The 19785-nt window shown below is 50.2% G+C and overlaps 1 protein-coding gene across 1 annotated transcript in view; it reads left to right on the top strand.

The window, feature by feature from the left end:
* Positions 1–2933: 2933 nt before the first annotated feature.
* The window catches only part of DCHS1 (dachsous cadherin-related 1), a 34535-nt gene continuing 17683 nt past the window's right edge, over positions 2934–19785 (top strand). Inside the window, exons 1-2 of the mRNA XM_004050597.5 lie at positions 2934–3209; positions 17048–18964. Of these exons, the coding sequence (XP_004050645.4) occupies positions 17168–18964 (1797 nt within the window). The 5' untranslated portion in view covers positions 2934–3209; positions 17048–17167. The remainder of the gene's footprint in view (positions 3210–17047; positions 18965–19785) is intronic.

Raw genomic sequence — 19785 nt, 5'->3', positions numbered from 1 at the left:
GCCACATCCTCTCACTTTCCTTTGAGGGCTCCTCCTCTTCTCAACCTTTACATGTTGGAGCTTCTCGGCATCTGTCCTAGACCTTCTTTTCTTCCTAATGTACATGCTCTCCCTCAGTAATCTCATTCACTCCCTTACCTTCACTTACCATTTGTCACACTTACTATACAATACAGCTTACTGTATACAAAGCAACACAAATTGGGTTGTTGAGGACATTTCAGGTTAATGGGTCTTGACCAAACAGTAATTTTTCATTTTTCCCAGTGAGAAGATCCAAAAAGCTTTTCAACCAACCTAGAAATATAAACCTTTAAGGATGAGGATGAAACAATCAAAAGTGTACTTCTATGAGTTAATGGACTTTATTGGACGTATATTTAAATTCATATATCATATAAAAATATATAACTGATAAATATTGTCTTTTCCATTCTCATAAATTATGAAGCAATTTTATGCATACTCAACACAAGCAGTGTCTTTCTCCTCATTAGGATCACTTTTTCAGCCATCTTACATGTTTTCCCAGAACAGATGTCCTTCTCTTCAGTTTAAGCGAAGGGCTTGGGAGAGGACACAGCACAGTTTGAATTCACAGATGATGCAGTCCTTGGAAACTTTATCCTAAGTCACAAGTTTCCTTTGCATCACACTAGAACAGTTGGTTTTTTGCATGCACCCTGCCTGAGTATATTCATGACTTCAAAACATCACTTAATGTAATACTTTTTAAAAATTATATTTCTGTTAACTTTTTTACTGAAATATAACATCTATACAGAAAAGGCCACAAGCCATCATAAATATTCAGCTCAATGAACTGTCAGAGTGAAACATCCCTCAGGTCCATATAACCACTCAGGTCAAGAAATAGAACATTTTCGGCATCCCAGAAACCTCTTCCAAGTACTACTGTATTGCTTTTTAAAGCAATCTTTAAAAAGCATATTTTGAGACATCCAACACATGCGATTATGAGGTCATACTACCAGGAATAGTTACCAAAGCTGTGTTAAATTTCTTTGACTACAATACATCCAAAATAGCATTGTTGAGGACATTTCAGGTCAATGGGTCTTAGCCAAACAGTAAAAATAGTTAGCATTTATTGGACACTTACCATATAGTGCCAGGTATATAGTGCTTTATATATATTACATAATTTAATCCTTAGGCCCACTTTATAGATGAGAAAACTGAGGCAGAGACAAGTTAAGTAACTTTCCCAATGCCACACAGCTTGTAAATAGGAGAGTCTGGACCCCGAGCCAGGGAGTCTGGCTCCAGAGTCCACAAGCTTAGTCACCATACCATACTGCCCTATCCAGTGGTTTGTTGTTCAAAATAAAGTAAATGAGAGCAAACCCTGTAATATGAGAGACCTTGTAAGGACTCAAATATAAGGTTACTCCCTCTTTCCTGAGGGATGATTTTGGAAAAACAAAAAAGCAAAAACCTCACCCTATATTCAAGCTTATACGGCATTTGCAGATGACTCCCAAATATTTATGTCCATCCCAGACCGCTCCTCTAAGTTGCAGACCTACCTACCCAACCAGCACTTCAAAGTCAGCAGCCCCAAGTCACAGTCATCACCTCCTCATACGAACCCCCTGGAGCCTCCTCCTGCTCCTTTTGTGGAGCACAGCCAGCCTCACCACCATCCATCCACCCAGCTGCCCAAGCGCCGTGGATATGATCAAGGACCCCAGTCTCTCCCTCACTCCTCTTCCAAAATCACACTCCCTTCTTCTTCAGCTGAAACTTTGTTCCTTCTCCACAGAAGTTCCTGATTTCTTTGTGCCATTTGTACACATCTCAAGTCCAGAAAACGTGTTTTTCTCACAGTCTACTCGCAGTCCTAAGGAAGAAGGACAGGAGTCAGAACTCTCCCAGTTCCTTTAAGATTGCTTGCTCTTTGTCTCTGTCTGATTTCCCCTCTCCCCATATTCTCTCCCAAGTTGGTTTTTTGAGCCCCTTCCCACTTCCCTGCCCGGTTTCCTCCTCACTTTATTTTTCTAGGGAGTATATCGTGAGTGGGACCACCATCCCCAAAGCTCTTCTTTCCAATATCTCCCGATCTCTACCCTCAAATTTGGGATAAAGAGAAAGTGGGGGAAAGGGAGCCTGGGGGTGAAGGAGAGAAAAGAGACAGAAATCATGGGATAATGAAAAGTGACTAACAGGGGAGAAGGTCGAGGTTACGATGGAAGAAGGGGAAGAGAAAGCGGGTAGTGAAAAGGGCAGGGGTGAGAAAAGGGAACGAGGAGAAGGCGTGAGGAAAAGGGGATGATGAGGTGAGGCGAAAGACACAGGGAGAAGGGGATGGGGAGAAAGGTGGGGAGAAGAGACGGGGAGAAAGGGATAGGAAGAAAAGGATAAAAGAAGAGGTGGGGAAGGAGAATCTGATGTAAAGAGGCTGGAGAGAGATCAAGCAGAAGGGGTAAGGAGAAGAGAAAGGGGAGAAGAGGTGGGGAGAAAATGATGGAGATGGGGCGAGAAGAAGGGGATGGGAGAAAGGCAGAGGGGAATGGAGATAACGGTTGGGAAAAAGAAGGGGCGAGAGGGAGACCAGGGCACTGAGGGAGAAGAGGGGAATAGGGGATGGAAAGAAGATGGAAGAGGAGGTGAGCAGCAGGGAGCAGTGAGAAGGGGAAGAGACGAGAGGACGTAGAGAACCGAATGGGAGGAGAGGACGGGAGAAGTGACGGGGAGAAGGGAAGGGAACCGGGACGGGGGCGCGGCGCGGCGCTGGGGCCGGATCCGGAGCCGGGGCCTGGGGCCGGGAAGTGGAGGGGCGGAGGGAGGCCGGGCGGGCGCCGGGGGGAAGGGGGGGCGGCGGCGCGGAGCGCGGGTGGGGGCGGGGGCGGGGGCTCCGCGGGCGGAGGGGCGGGGGCTCGGGTTACCGCGCGGAGGGCGGGGGGAGGGGAGGGGAGGGGAGGGGGCGCGGGGCCGCGGCAGCGAAGCTCGCATCCTCGGCGGGGCGGCTGTGCAGGAGGCGGCGCCCGGGCGTCAGCGGACGGACCGATCGACGGCCAAGGGCGCGCGGACCGACGGCGGCTGCCCGGAGGGGATCGCGGGCCTCGGAGACAGCGACTGCGGACGATGCGCGGCCCCAGGCCCCGCGCGAGCGGGCGCTGCCCGGGGGGCTGACCGCGGCCGGACGGCGCCCCAGCACCGGGCGAGGGAGCCCGCGTCGCGCGGAGGTCAGTGCCCGCGCCCGCCCGGCCCGTCTGGCCGCGCCCGCCCTGCCCGCCGGCCTCCCCTGGGCTGCGGCAGCGGCGGCGGAGCCGGGGGCTTTGTTCTGAGCCGGAGACAATGGGGGAGGGGGGGGCCTGGGCCTGCGGGACCCGGGCGAGCGTGAACGTGAGCGTGGGGGCAGGGCCTGGGGGTCTTTGTGTGCGTGTGTCATCGAGTCGGGGAGGGTGGCGGCGTGAGCGTGCGCCGGGGGTGTGGGGTGCGACAGCGTTGTGTTCCAGGGCATCGTCGGAGTGTGTCAGTGCGTGTCACTGGGAGGTTGTGTGTCCCTGGGCGTCTCTCTGGCTGTGTGTGCATGTGCGTGTCACTCTGAGGGTGTGAGGGTCAGAATGACCGTGTGTCATGGTGAGCGAGTCCCTGTGAGGGTGTGTTGCCCGCTCTGTGGGAGCCCATGTGTCAGAATGTGGAGGATGGGTGTGTGACAGAGACCAACTGAGACAGAGACAAAGAAACTGAGGGGGGAGAAGTACAGAGAAGCAGAGGAGAGGCAGGCACAGCCTGAAGTGGATGGAGGGGGGGTCACCCAGACGTGTTCTGAGTGGGAGATTCGAGCAACTGGGAGTTTGTGTCTGGGATACCCAGCTCAGAATCCCGTGCAGGGGACAGAGCAAGGTCACTGCAGGCGTGGGTCCCACGTGGAGGGGGTGGGGAGAAGGAGGTCTAGAAGCACAATGAACTCAGTGTGGCGGGCTGGGCCCACAGCCACAAGGTCATAGGCCAGAAAAATATTGTCGCTTATGTCAACTTCTCAAATACCCATAGGGACACAGTCATAGCCCTACTCAACCCACAAGAGGACACAGTCCCAGGGAACACACATCCTCAAGAGATACCCTCACAGCCATCATACACTTCCAGGAAGCCCACCCCCAGGAAGCACCCCCAGTCAGAACCAACACACACCCACAGCAGACTCTATCAAGCCAACACACACCTACGGAAAATGCTCTCATGACAACACACACCCACAGCAGAAACGCTGCAACCAACATACTCCCACCGGTTCATTGTCAAGGCCAACACATACCATGGAAGACACTGTTACTGCTAACACTCTCCAGAAACACTGTCACCAGCAACAAACAAGTAGACCAGCACCTCTCAGGAGACATTATCACCGCAATCCACATCCATCAGAAGCACTGTCACAACTGTCACAGCACATCTTATTAGGTTTACTTCCTTGGAGCTGCCCATACATAGTGGGTGTCCTAGAAGCCTGTCACTAACAGGAGGCTGTGCCACAGTTGCCCTTACCACACAGCCACTTGTACAACCCCCAGGAGACAGTCATGGATGGCATGCACACCACAGGAAGAACTGTCCCAACTTCTGAATAAACTGTGCTTAACTTATCATGCTCACACCATCACCCCTTCTCATACGTAGATCTCCCAGGCATACCCTCTTGTTCCCTGAAAACTTCGAGATCTGGATAGTGTATCCTGCCATGGTTTCTCAGTGTCCTTCAACACCACAGCTTCACAGATTCTTGACCTCCTTAGCTCCTGTTACCTTCTTCTTCCCTCCCAGGACCACTCTGTAGAACTATTCCACCTTTAAAATTCTAAACTCTTGCATTCCTCTCTCTACCCACAACCTCCTATATCCTTCCAGCTTTCAGATGTTCTCGCTCCCATTACACTCTTTAACCTCATAATGACCTCTTGCCCTTGTTTTCTCCTACTCTGTTCCTTTCTGACTTTGTGCTTTCTTTCCAGCTCATATGCTGAGGATCATCCCTTCAACCACTCCTTGGCCACTGTGTTTCCTTGTCTTCTATACTCATCCCTCAAATTATTGCCCCTAACTAGAATGATTTCTCAACCACACCAGGGGACGCTTCTATAAATTCGTACTTCTAAAAAATTCAAACCTCAACTGGGCCCTTCATAAATAAATAGATGAAATTTTTTCTATTTTCTTCACACTCATTACCCCACATCCCTCACACCATTGTTTTCAGTAGATTAATTAATCAAAACACTAATTCATTCATTTAACAAACACATACTAGGCACCTACTCTGCTAGGCATTGTGATGGGAGTTGGCAGCACAAGTGTGAATAAAATGGACATGGTCCTTATCCTCATGGAGCTTACAGGCTGTGGAGTGAGTGTTGTAACACAGCAGCACACAGCAGAGTAACCTAGGCCAGTGTGGGGAGGTCAGAAGAGGCTTTCTGGAGGAAGTGGCATTTAAACTTAAACTTGATGGAGTGGGTGGAGAATATGCCAAGCCAAGGGAGCAGCATGTAAAAGCCCACATGAAGGAAAATAGTGTGTGTGTGAGGGATAAAGCAGTTCAGTGAGCCTGACACTTACAGCATGAGGTGACGAGAGGGGGAGAGTCTGTGGGAGAGGTAAATGGAGGCTTAGACCATGCAGGGTCTAGGAGGCCACAGAAAGAAATTCATTTAACCCAAGAATAATGGAGAGTTACCAAATCATTGGAAGCTTGGAGCGATATGATCAGATTCATTTTAGAAACACCACCCTGACAGCCATGTGGAGACTGGAGAAAGAGCCTGAGAAGAAGGACAGTTGGCTGTTGCAGAAACTCTGGAGGGTATAACACTGGCCTGAACTGGAGTAGTGGCCGAGAAGAAGAAAGTGGATGGTTTCCAGAGCTCTTTAGGCAGCGGGATCAGCAGGGCTCAGTGACAAAGCAGACATGGTGGGGTGAAGGAAAGGAAGGAATTAAGAGTGGACGACCTGGTCTTCTGGCTCACTGAGGAAATTGAGGCCATCTGTTTTGAATTCCCTCAGATTTCTGCCTCCTCCCTCAAATTTTATCTGCATCCTCTTCAATCTTTTCTCCTTCCTTCCTATAAGAACGAAGTGCTGTCTCTTCTACTTAAGGCCAATCCTCTACCTGTGTTACGGATCCCATCCCCTTCCTCTTTCACAGGGACCTCACTCGACTGATTATTCCATGTGTTTCCCACATCTCCAGTTCCTTCCTTTCTCCCATTCCTCCTGGGAGGACATAAAGATACTCCAGCCTCTCCTATCTTTCTTTAACCCTGTAATACCCCATTAACTAAGAGGCTTCCTCACTTTTCTTCACTGTCACATTTTGTAAACGAGTCTTCTGCATATAGCTGTTCCTACTTCCTCACTTCCCATTTGTGCCTGCCCCTCAAATGTAACTGCTTTCCCTAGGAGAAAGTAACATCTCTTCTGCTCAATCTGGAGGATCTTTTCAAAAGTCGTTAACTGCCTGACCTCTCGGGAGGAGCTGACATTATTGACCATTCTTTTCTCCTTGAGTTGTTCTTGTTGTTTGGCTTCTGAGCCATGATTTTATTCTATCAACATTTAACAGGCAAATAAGTGGAAAGTTACATTATGGTACGTATCTCTTCTGGAGCTCCTCCTAGCTGTTCTCTCAGTCTGCTTTGAGGGATCCTTTGTATGCCCCCTGAATGTCACTGTTCGTTAAAGTTCTGGCTTGGACCTTCTTATTGTCTCACTGTATACACACCTCTAGGTAATCAATTTCATTCATTTTTCAAGGCTTTTATTAACATCTATAGGCTGATGACTCACAGACATCTCTCTTCTAGGCCACATTTCTGCATACCTGCTGCATGCCTGCTGTTTACTGTATAGCTCACCGACCCCTTATCATGTGCAAACCTGATCTCATCATTCCTTCCTTCCCCGAATGACCATCCCTACTCAGGTTGCAAGCTGGAATCCCAGAAATTAACTGTAACCATTCCCTTCTCCACATATCCCATAATCCAGAAAGCCCTTGGAACGTGCTGGTTCTGTCTTCTCTCCAGCAATCTCTGATATCCCATCCCCTTTTCTCCATCACCTCTGCTGTTGCCCTCGTCTACCATCTTTTCACATGAATTTTTGCAAGAGCCTCCTAACTTTTCTTTCTACACTTCTCTTCCTTCTTTCAATCCATTCTTTTCATTGGAGTAACAGACATATTCCTAAAGTACAAATCCAACTATGTCACTCCCTGCTCAGCATTATTCAAATGCCTTCCATTTTCCTTGAACAAAATCTTTTCTTTCTAACGAAGGTTTTGAGATCACAGTCTGACCTCCCCAAGCCTCCTAGTCTCATCACCTGTCCCATTTCCCTAGCCCCTCACATTTTGAGTTTCAGCCATATTGAATTTCCTGTAGTTCACCAAAGACACTACATTTTTCCATGCTTCTGACCCTTTGCACATACTGCTCTGCCTGCCTGAAAGGCCCTCCACTCCGTTCTCCTCCTGGCTTATCCCTTCCCTTCCTCATATCTGGTCTCAAACCCTGCCTTTAATGACTCCACCAGGCAGGCTTGAACTCTGTGTTTCGTTGTTGTCATTGCCTCTTCCCTGTCTTATCTCCCCAAACCGCGCTGGGACCTCCTTGATGGCAAGAGTGCATATTACTCATCTTTGTGACTCAGGGTCCCACACAGGTGCTTGGCTGTGAACAAAATGAATGAATACATGGGTACCTCACAGCACATCCCTCACCCTCGTTCACTCTTCAGAAGACTGACACCTAGTCTCAGCTGCCCACATAATTAAGAAATTTTCACACTACTCACTTACTCTGCTGGAGACACTTCCACTCCCCTCACCTACAATGTATTCTTCCTTCATCTCCCTCGATCCTCTTCCTCACCCTTATCTGTACTTTATCTTTCATTCAGTTAGCAAATATTTAAGAAGTACCAGAAGTTTGCAGACCCAAATCCATTGAGCCAGGTGTCTACTGGGGCTCTGGGAAGGGATGGAAGAAGCAGAAGCTGTGCCAGACTGCAAGGCATTACAGTGCCTCACCAGATTCTTTCCCCAGAGGTGTCCTAGGCTGCTCCTTCCTTTAATGCCCTCTTAGCCCGCGGACTCACCCACCCTGAGCCCTCCAACTCCTGGCATCCTGGCCTCAGTCCTCCCCATATTAGGTTCATTGATTCTTGTACTCTTTTCCTCTTCCCTCTCCTGCCACTCAGTGTTAACAGAGGCAAGACTGGACTCTCTCTTCTCTGATGCCCTGGTATCTGCTAGGAAAAGCGCCTCCCAGGGGTTCATGCTATTGTCTCCTAGCTTCTTCCCAGCTTCCTGCTAACCCCCCTTCCTTCAGCTCCTGTATCCATCTTCCGTAGGTAACCTTCTGACACCAGGCCACTTTCAACCACTGCCACTTGGGAGGGGCTTCCATTTCCCTGTGTCTCCTGGTGAAAGGGCACCTCCTCCAGGAGGTCCACCTGGATCTTCCAAGCCCTTCTCTGCTCACTTAGTATGCTGCAGTGTCCTTGTTATTTTTTTCTCTTTCTAAGCTACTGGATAGAAGAAGCTTGTTATCTCTCAGAGCCTAGAACACACCTCTTATGTGGACGGTGAGAAAGAAAGAAGGAAAGGAAGAAAGAGAAGAAAGAGGGGAGAGGGAGCCACACTTTAGACTTTCCAGCCACACTATTTATGGCCTGGATGACTTAGCTTCTTTGAGCTCCCCTTTCATCAGGTGAAAATGGAGGTAGCAGTATCTCCGTAAGAGAGTTGTTTTGGGGATTCAGAAGGAAAATTATTAAGTGTTCAGCTATTAACTTAGTTAAGTTTACTTCTACCATCTCAGCCCCTCTACTATGCTGTCCTACCCTCAGCTTCCCACTTTTCCAAATTTGTTCTTCTCCTTCAGCATTCTGGTTGCTACATCTCCAACTTTTCTGCTAGCTCTGGCCTTGCTGGCCTCTTCTACAGCCTAGACCCTGATTGTCAGGGTCAGAATTTAGGGCAACCCTTGCTGCATGTCACTACCCCGTGCCCCAGCTCCCTCACCCTGCCCTGCCCGTCCCTGCCGAGTCTCCCTACCTGTGAACATCATGAAGGAAAGGACTTGATCTGTCCATGTCACCTCTATCTCTAGGGCTTAGTATGGCATTTGGCACATGGTAAGTCTTCAACAAGTATTTGTTGAATAACAGATTTATCAATGAATCACTTCACATGTGTACCCTACGACCTCCTCTCCCCTCTCCATTTTTTCTTTGTCTCCTGGAGGCCTCCAGTCATCCTCCATGTTCCTTCCCCTCTCTTACCACCTGCCCCCATGCTCACCTGACCCTCTACCTGGACTGACAGTTGTCTCAACATTGAGCTCCTCCTCCTCTCACCCACCCTGCACACACTGCCAGATGTATTCTCCTAAAACAGAACTTTGATCATTCTCCTTCCCTGCTTTGCTGCCTGACCAGTTATATGAGCTTTTATCAGGGCATCCCGAGCCCTCCAGCAGGCAAGCAGTGTGGTCTAACAGAAAGCACTAGCTTTGGAGTCTGTCAGGACTGCATTCTAGATCATTCTAAATGTCTCTCTGCTACCTTCTTTGAGCCCTCAGTTTCCTCATCTGTGAAATAACACTTATTGCAGAGTTACTGTGTGTGTGTGGCACACAACAGCAGCAGCTAACATTTAATGAGCGTTCACTGTGTGCTGGACATTGTGTTATGTTTATTGTTAGCATTATTTCATTAACTCTCATATCAACCATTTAAGGTAAGCACTTTAAACCCCAGAGGTTTAAGAGGAAACTAACACTTAGAATGTTTAGTAACTTGCCTAGACTTATGCTTAAGTGGCCGAGTCAGGATTTGAACTCCAGCCTGACAGTCGAGCCTGCCTTCTTAACCACTATAATAATATCCATGCTCACATACTTATAAAGCTTACTATGTGCCAGACACTACTCTAACAGCCAAATACAATGTAGTAGGTATTATTATTGTCCTTATTTATAAATGAGGAAATGGAAGCACTGAGAAACTAAGTGGCTTGCCCAAGGTCACACAGCCAGTAAGTGAAACTGGGAACCAAATCCAGCTGGCTTGGCCCTGGAGTCTGCATCTTAACCACTATCCTGTCCTGCCTTGCTATGATATATTGTCTCCCTATTCTAGGGGTGTAGTAAGCATGTATTGGTGAATGAATCCATGCTGATGTCTGGTCTATGGCTAGCTATTGCTTGATCCATTCTTTCTCATTTCCCACTGCAAGAGGCTTGCACCCTTAGTACTCTTCTGGCACGATTTTCTCCATGATCACTAGAGACCTCCTCACTGCTAAATTTAGTGTCCACTTCTCAGCCCTTATCTTACTTGAATTCTCAGCAGCATTGGACATTATCGATCCCTTTCTTTTTTGAAATGTTTTCTCCCTTAACTTCTGTGATGCTGCCCCCAGGAAGAATAAAGGTCTCTTCAACCTGCTGCTTAATGTGACTAGTTCTCAGGGTTCTGTCCAAGACTCTCTGCTCACTCTACACATTCTATCTGATGGAGTCTCTAAGGCCACAGCTTTCAGTTACCCCATGATTTGTGCAAATCCACATCTCCAACCCTGGTCTCTATGCTAAGCTGCAGGCTTGCAAACCCAGCTGTGCTTGAATATCTTCACATGGGGATCCCAACAGTCAGTCACCCCTCAAAATGGCTTTTCCTCTGCAGTGTCCAAATGGAACCACTTTAGTAACCTGGCCAGAACCCTGGTAGGCAGGCTGGAGTCTAGAGTCCTTCCACTCCCTCATCTTCCTGGAGAGTCAGTGACCAAGTCTTCTTACCTTCACCTCCTCACATCTTTCACGTCTGTATCCTCAGCCTCACCACTGCTAACCCGGACTCTCCCAGAGGCCTCATTCTTCACCTCTCTCCTCCAGATTCTCTTCCTTTTTCAGGCCTCCGTTGCCCTGCGAGGACTCTGTCCCCTCAACTTCCCTGTAATTTCTTATTCTCTCCATCTTTCTCTCCTCCCTGAATCTCAGGCAACATAGACTACATAGTCCTGCGACCAAATTAAGGCTGTGTTAACTCAGGAAAATTGTTTCACTCTGAGTCTCAACTTCCTTGTTTGCAAATGGAAGCCGGGATTCCTTCCTCACAGGGTTGTTATGGTGATTAAATGAGATGCTGTCTGTGAGTTGCTTGGCACAGGGCCCAGCGCACCATAAAAGCTCAGAAAATAGACTTTTCCTCTGCCTCTTTTGCTCACATCTGTCCTCAGCTTCTCCCTGGAGTGCTTCCTGGGAACCAGTCCTCGGGAGGGACAGAGCCAGGCCCGGGCACTGCTCTGGCCACCGTCCTATGGGGCTGTCCCAGGGATATCCAGGGAAGCTAGTTTGTTAGCTGTCTCCTCCTCCCTCCTGAGCCCCCTCCTCCTTCTTCCAGCTCTGGCCCAGCACGCACCGGTGGGGCTGTGGCTGTTCCTGCCTCAGCTCACCTCCCCTTTCTGAATTAGCTCTGCTCCCTCTTTCCTCTGCCATACACAGTCACTCTCCCTCAGTCTTGTTCCCTGTCATCCCCCTACCAGAACCTCTTCTCACTTCCTCTTTCTTTTATGCCTGGCCCTGTATCCTCACCCCTTTGCTCACTGAGGCTACCCTCTTCTTCCTCCACTTCTAGCCCATCTGCCTTTTGTGGCGCCCCTCCTCACGCCTGTTGTCTTTCTGCCCCTCGCTGGCCCTGGGACAGGAAGTTGAGGGAGGAGGCCTGGGTGGTGCCAGCTCCCCCAGCCTGCTTCCCCTTCAGCGCCTCGGGCCACTCCTCTACTTCCTCCTGGAGCACCCCCTTCCCTTGTAGTCCCCCTGCTCCTCCCCGCCAGCCCACCTCTCTTTCCTCTCCCATGTTCCCCCTGCTTCCAGGTCCTGTAGACACACAGGCTGGGGGTGTGAGGGAAGCTCTGTTGGTGAGGGAGGGGGAATTGACATCACGTTTCAGGCCCCAATGAACAGTCTTGCCCCTCCCCCTCCTAATGAGAACCAGCTGTGTTCCAGAGGCCCAGATGTGGGGATGGAGGAGGAGAGCAGGATGGAGTCAGAGGACCAAGTAGCAGGACCAGGGACAGAGTGAGGGCACGTAGCAAGGCAGAATCAGGTGGGAGAAGAGCCATGACAGATTTGGAAGAAGGAAGAAGACAGATCTAGGCAGGAGGCAGCACATACTGGGGAAAGAGACAAGATGGAGGGGCAGGCCAGATCTGGGGGAAGGGATGGGACAGACCTGGATGGGGAAAGATACAAGAGCAGGGAGGAGGAGCCAATTTCAGGGAAGAGGAGTGAGAAACACTGGACGGCCTTGGGGAGATGGTGCAGGGGAGAGCTGGAGCGAGCATGAGACGGTCTCGGGAGAGAGTCTGGAGTTCGAGTTTGGAACTGGAAGGCTTGCAGCAGGAAGTGATGAGGCACAGTCCAGACAGAGGCCCCAGGGACCTGGAGGTCACAGCTGCAGCCGCAGAGCTGACCACGAGTGCCCCGGCAGCATGTGCAAGAGCATGCCTGCGTGTGGGTGGGTCTTCAAGTGTGAGTGCATGCTCGCCTTGTCAGTCTGTGCATACGTGACACTGGGCCTGTGTGTGTGGAGGGTGGGTGTGTGTGGAGGGTGGGTGTGTGTGCGTATGTGGGGGCGTATCAGAGGGTGTGAACTGCCTCTTGGTGTGAGGGCCATGCGAAAGTGTCTTTCTGTGTGTGTGTATGTATGCCTGCATACGTGTGGGGGTGGGTTCCATGTGAAGGAATAGGCTCGTCTGTGTGGAAAATGTGCTTCTGTGTATATATGTGAAAGGGTCTCCGTGTGTGTGCACTGGCTGTGTATGTTAAAGCAAGCCTCTGCGCACGTGTGTATGAGCATGTGTTGAATGTACCTGTGTGCATGTGAATCTGCCTGCATGGGAATGCATCTTCGTAAGCCTGACAGCATGAGAGAGAGTGCCAGGCAGTGCATGGGGCTGTGATGTTGTGAGTGTGCACCTTTGCGTGTCCACCGTGAAAGTGTTCTGCAAGAGTTTGCAGTGGTAGGAGCACAGGTTGAGAGAAGGAGTTGTTTTCACACAGGGCATCTGCCTGGACGTGAGTCTCTCCTCTTGAAGTCTGATCATTCACCTGAGATTTATCTCAAACCATTCATAGATTGCTTCATTCAGAAAACGTGTTTATCATGTACTATATGCTGTGCTCCACGCTACATACAAAGATGAATAAAATACAGTCTGGGCTCACAAACAGCTACTTGTCTGGGTAGGAAGACAGGTAACTATAATACAGAGTATGATAAGCACATTGGCCTCACTATTATCTTCCCTCCCTCCAAACCATGACTGCTTTCTCTCCACTAACTGATTAAATCAATAGAGCCATTCTTACCCCTTGACCCCTAGCCCAGCCTTTGGGCTTAGATCCCTGATCTGGGCCCTGGAACCATCCTTGTACTCTCATCCTCTCCCTTCTTCAGATCAGGTCTGGGTTCACCCTGACCTCCTTGTTCTGAATCCCTCTGACCTGTTATTCCATGTGACACACATACAACCCCAGCATTCTGAAGCTGGGATGAAGGCAGAGAGGGGGCCTATCAGGGGATGGTGCTGGGAATTAATGAAAGAGAGTCTAGCAAATACCCAGCTCTGTGTTCCTTTCTTACATTGTTTCTAATTTTCACAAAACCCCACAGGATAGGTGTCACCATAGCCATTTTACAGATTACGGACATAATGCCCAGCCTGGGGCTCAAACCCAGTCCAAGCTCCAAAGCCCCCGCTCTTTTTGTTGCTTCACACAGATGGGAGAGAGGAGGTGGGTCAGAAGTGTAAGTAGGGGAGTCAGAAACCCACCTCTCTCTGTGGAAAGGAAGTCCTACAGCACAGCAAATCTGTAAAGACCTGAGAACAGGTTTGTGTAGTCACAGGACTGACCGAGGTGCCTCAGGGTCCTGGGCTCACATGTGTTTGTGTATGTTGTCTCAGTTGGCATGACCATGGATGTGTCTCTCTGAGTGTGTTATGTGAGTATGGTGGTGTGGAAGCATGAGGCTCTGACCATTCATTTAGCACGGGCTGCCTGCTCTTGCTATAACTCTACTAAATGCTGGAGAATCAAGAGGCTAACCAAGACCTGTCACTGCCCTCAAGGAGTCTCCAATCCAGTGCAGAGGGCAGACACATGAACAAATCGAGGCTGCTGTGCAATTTATTGTCAGTGCTTACCAAATGTAATAAGAGCCCAGTAGTGTGTATAATAGGCTCTGCACAGGCAGGAGGGAGTGATTTTGTGGAGAGGATTTTTAGAGGTGATCTCATGACAAAACAGTAGCAAATACAAGGTTAGGAAGGAGCGTGGCAATAGATTTCATGTTGGAGTGCAAGGTATGGTGGGGGCAGTAAAGGTGAGGGACAATGGAGAAGTTGGCAGGGCTCGGATCATGAGGACATGTTAAGGACTTTATCTTGTAGATCAGAAGTTCTATACCTAGTCAGTGTCCATGAACCTCTTGATGCTATAGACATAAGTTTGTGTGGTTGCCTTTCTTTCCATAGAGGGGCATTTGTTTTCTGCTGTCAGTTATGGGAACCAGTGGAAACCTTTCATCAGGAGTGGTTTGGTGAGAGTTGTGTAGGTATCTCCAGTCAGGTGGAGATGGATCAGAAGGTCCAAGCCAGTAAGTGGAAGACCAGTGAGGAGCTGTTGCAGGAATCACAAGGAGAGATGTTTGGACTGGGGTGTGGCAATTTGGAGAAACAAGAAAGACCTGAGACATGTCTAGTTGAAGTGGTGGGGTTTACATGACTAATTGGAAATCAGGACTGAGGATAAGCAAGGACACAAGGAGAGCTTCTGGATTGCTAGTTGGACACCTGGATGGATGGTGGCCCTATTCACAGGAAAAGGAATGGAGGAGAAGCAGTTTGAGGTGATGGCTGGGGATACTGAAGCCCAGTATATGGCTGGACATGTGTCTCCAGAGGTCTTCAGAGGTGGAGCTGGAGATTGGAAAGTCATTAGCAAATAGATGGCACATAAAAAATGATTGATACATTTGAACTGAAGGCATGGGAGTGGATAAGATCACGCAGGCAGAGTATGGAGAGTGGGAAAAGACACTGCCCAGGACCGAACCCCGAAAAGCACCAATTGTGAAGGAGTAGGCAGAGGAAAAAGAACTTGCAAAGGAGACGGAGGAGTGGGCAGGGGAGCATGATGGAAATAAGAGGTGGGGGTCACAGTGTGAAACCGAGGAGAAGAGATTTCAAGGAGCCAGTGATCAGTGTTTCAGAGTTCCAAAATAACCCGATAAAAGGAAGATAAAAAGGTGGCCGCCAACATAGAACATGGAGATGTTTGGAAGCTTAGTGAAAGCAATGTCACAAGAGAGGAAGCCTCACTGCGTAGAGGGAGGAGAGTGTGAGAAGTGAGAAAATGGGGGAAATGAAAAAATCTTTCAGAAAGGGCGATAGCTTCTGAATGTCCCTCTTTCCTCTGGTGACTACATCCCATCTTCAGTCTGCGCTTTCACTTATCCACAGATTCTTCTTAGTCACTAGACTAAGGGGCTCCGGGGCATTTCCTTCCTGATCTTAAGCACCATTTGAAACCCCCCTTAGACTCAGAGGCACCACCCCTCTCTGGTTCCTTGCCCCGCCTCTTTTTCTTTCTGAGCGGTTAAGGACACCTTTATCCAGCTGGTAGTTCAGGTCAGAAATGTGCGCATCATCCTTGACTTCTCCCAATCCTTCATCCCCTGCCTTCAAACAGTCGGCAAGCCCGGCCTCTCTACCTCCTGAACCCCACCAGAGACCTATCCACTTCTCGCCATGTTCATTGCTTACACTCACCCAAGTTACCATCAAAGCAGTGTCATCTCCTGGATGCCCATAAGTGCCTCCTCACTGTCCAATCTGCGTGATCTTTGCTTTCCAAAGGACTGCAATAGCCATCTTCACAAAATATAGGTCATATTCTGGCCCTCCTCCTTGAAGTGCTTTAGTGGCTTCCATTTGCCTTTACGATAATGTCAAAATCTTCAATACAGCTTACAAGTCCCTGTCTCATTTCATACCCTCTGCCCCTAGCACTATGCTTCACACACATGCCCCCCCCGACCCCACCCCACCCTCAGACACTCTGAGCCCCACCTTGACTGTAGGCTCTAAGCCTTTCCACATACTGTTCACTCTTCTAGAATGTCCTTCTCTCCTTTCTATATCCCCCTTCTCTGGCCACCATTGCGTAGCTAGCACCTAGTTATTTAGATTTCAACTTTAATGTCACTTCCTAGGCAAAACACGGACCCCCTGACTCCCTGCCTGTGTTGCTTCTCTTATAGTCCTCCTTGCTCTTTGTACGTCTTCTTCACAACTCTTACCATACTTGTAATTACTTGTTCGACTCCTGGACTATAAGCTCTATGAAGCCAGAGACCATTTCCTTTATTCGCTGTGGTATCCTCAGTGCCTCTATATTGTAGGTGCTCAATCTCTTGTTGAATGGAGAGAGGAGTAGGGAAGTAGAGCTAAGGAAACAACATCATTCCCTTCCAGCAGGGTGGTGGGTGGGGTGAGAGAGAGAGACTTGAGCATATGTAGTATTGATGGAAAGCTCCAGGAGAGAGGAAAAGGTTGACAGTTCAGGAAAAGTTACCAAATACATGGTTATAGAGGCTGGAAGAAGCGAGTATTAGTTCTGGATGAGAAGAAAATGAGAAAAGAATGTCCATATTTTTAAGCCTAGAAGTAGGAAGAAGGGAGTTTGTGGGCATTCAGACCCGAAAAAATAGGACGCATAAAAATCTGCTGAGGGTAGGAAAGGATGAGGTCTGCTGAGGGTAGGAAAGGAAGACTGGAGTGGCCTCGAAGAGTCCTGAGGCAGAGATCCATGTGGCCCCAGATGAGTGTGAGGCAGCACAAGGGCCTGCTGAGAGGGCTGAGCATATCTGAATGTTGATGTGGCCTTGTCCAGGTTCTCTGGACTGCTGATCCCTCCTCTGTCATGACCCGTTTCCTTCTGTTTTCTCCCAGGTCAGGGAGCCTGAGCTGGAGCCAGGGCCCCAGTGGGACCTGACCCAAAGTCTGAGGTCAAGCTGGGCCCAGAGCCTGGCCTGGAGCTGGAGCCCAAGGCACAGCTGGACTACCCTTGTCATGCAGAAGGAGCTGGGCATTGTGCCTTCCTGCCCTGGCATGAAGAGCCCCAGGCCCCACCTCCTGCTACCATTGCTGCTGCTGCTGCTGCTGCTGCTGGGGGCTGGGGTGCCAGGTGCCTGGGGTCAGGCTGGGAGCCTGGACTTGCAGATTGATGAGGAGCAGCCAGCGGGTACACTGATTGGCGACATCAGTGCGGGGCTTCCGGCAGGCACGGCAGCTCCTCTCATGTACTTCATCTCTGCCCAGGAGGGCAGCGGCGTGGGCACAGACCTGGCCATTGACGAACACAGTGGGGTCGTCCGTACAGCCCGTGTCTTGGACCGTGAGCAGCGGGACCGCTACCGCTTCACTGCAGTCACTCCTGATGGTGCCACCATAGAAGTTACAGTGCGAGTGGCTGACATCAACGACCATGCTCCAGCCTTCCCACAGGCTCGGGCTGCCCTGCAGGTACCTGAGCATACAGCTTTTGGCACCCGCTACCCACTGGAGCCTGCTCGTGATGCAGATGCTGGGCGTCTGGGAACCCAGGGCTACGCGCTATCTGGTGATGGGGCTGGAGAGACCTTCCGGCTGGAGACACGCCCCGGTCCAGATGGGACTCCAGTACCTGAGCTGGTAGTTACTGGGGAACTGGACCGAGAGAACCGCTCACACTATATGCTACAGCTGGAGGCCTATGATGGTGGTTCACCCCCCCGGAGGGCCCAGGCCCTGCTGGATGTGACACTGTTGGACATCAATGACCATGCCCCGGCTTTCAATCAGAGCCGCTACCATGCTGTGGTGTCTGAGAGCCTGGCCCCTGGCAGTCCTGTCTTGCAGGTATTCGCATCTGATGCCGATGCTGGTGTCAATGGGGCTGTGACTTACGAGATCAACCGGAGGCAGAGCGAGGGTGATGGACCCTTCTCCATCGACGCACACACGGGGCTGCTGCAGTTAGAGCGGCCACTGGACTTTGAGCAACGGCGGGTCCATGAACTGGTGGTGCAAGCACGAGATGGTGGGGCTCACCCTGAGCTGGGCTCGGCCTTTGTGACTGTGCATGTGCGAGATGCCAATGACAATCAGCCCTCCATGACTGTCATCTTTCTCAGTGCAGATGGCTCCCCCCAAGTGTCTGAGGCCGCCCCACCTGGACAGCTCGTTGCTCGCATCTCTGTGTCAGACCCAGATGATGGTGACTTTGCCCATGTCAATGTGTCCCTGGAAGGTGGAGAGGGCCACTTTGCCCTAAGCACCCAAGACAGCGTCATCTATCTGGTGTGTGTGGCTCGGCGGCTGGATCGAGAGGAGAGGGATGCCTATAACTTGAGGGTTACAGCCACAGACTCGGGCTCACCTCCACTGCGGGCTGAGGCTGCCTTTGTGCTGCACGTCACTGATGTCAACGACAATGCACCTGCCTTTGACCGCCAGCTCTACCGACCTGAGCCCCTGCCTGAGGTTGCGCTGCCTGGCAGCTTTGTAGTGCGGGTGACTGCTCGGGATCCTGACCAAGGCAGCAATGGTCAGGTCACTTATAGCCTAGCCCCTGGCGCCCACACCCACTGGTTCTCCATTGACCCCACCTCAGGCATTATCACTACGGCTGCCTCACTGGACTATGAGTTGGAACCTCAGCCACAGCTGATTGTGGTGGCCACAGATGGTGGCCTGCCCCCTCTAGCCTCCTCTGCCACAGTTAGCGTGGCCCTGCAAGATGTGAATGATAATGAGCCCCAATTCCAGAGGACTTTCTACAATGCCTCACTGCCTGAGGGCACCCAGCCTGGAACTTGCTTCCTGCAGGTGGGTAGGCCTGGCACATAGCAAGATAGTGTTGGGGGAATCTGAGAGCCACAGGGGACCTCAGAGCAGGGACCAAGGCTTACAAGGTCATCTGTTGATGGTGACTTATGCTAGAGGGTTCTGCCCTATGTTGTAAGCTCCAAAATCTGTGCAGAGGATGAGGGTTAATGAGAAGATGAGAAAGCAGGGTGCAAGAGCTGAGGCAGATGGTCTTGGCAGGTGAGGAAATTAAGATTGGATCTAGTGGAGAAATGATTTGTGGTGTCAGGAAATGAAAGCCTCAAAGCTGTTCTGCAGGGCAGAGATGGAGATTCTACATACCTATGTGGCTTCTGTTCCCCAAAGAAGACACCAGAATTTATGGGGCCCTCCATTCCTTGTCAAGTGCTGGGTTGTGCTGGAAGAAATCCTCATCCCTGCCCTCAGAGCTGAGCCTTAATAGGCCATTTGGTCTCAGACATGAGAATGAGAGATAGCAAGAATTATCTCAATATCCAGAGCAGGAAGGCCTCTCAGGGGAAGAGGCAGGAACCCTGGACAGGCTGAGAAAGACACATACTGGCTGCAAGTCAGTCCTGGAGAAATGGAGGGAATATGAAACTGGAAAGGAACTCTGAGGCCAGGTTGCAGAAGTCCTTGAACACAAAGCAGTAGTTAGGACTACTTGGGAAGCAAAGGAGCTCACTGAACTTCTTCTTTTTTTTTTTTTTTTTGAGGCGGAATCTTGCTCTGTTGCCCAGGCTGGAGTGCGGTGGCATGATCTGGGCTCACTGCAAGCTCTGCCTCCCGGGTTCACGCCATTCTCCTGCCTCAGCCTCCCA

The sequence above is a fragment of the Gorilla gorilla genome, chromosome 9 (assembly GCF_029281585.2).
Source record: "Gorilla gorilla gorilla isolate KB3781 chromosome 9, NHGRI_mGorGor1-v2.1_pri, whole genome shotgun sequence".
Lineage (NCBI taxonomy): Eukaryota > Metazoa > Chordata > Mammalia > Primates > Hominidae > Gorilla > Gorilla gorilla.
The sequence above is the reverse complement of the archived record's forward strand: the minus strand, read 5'-3'. Positions and strand labels throughout refer to the sequence as shown.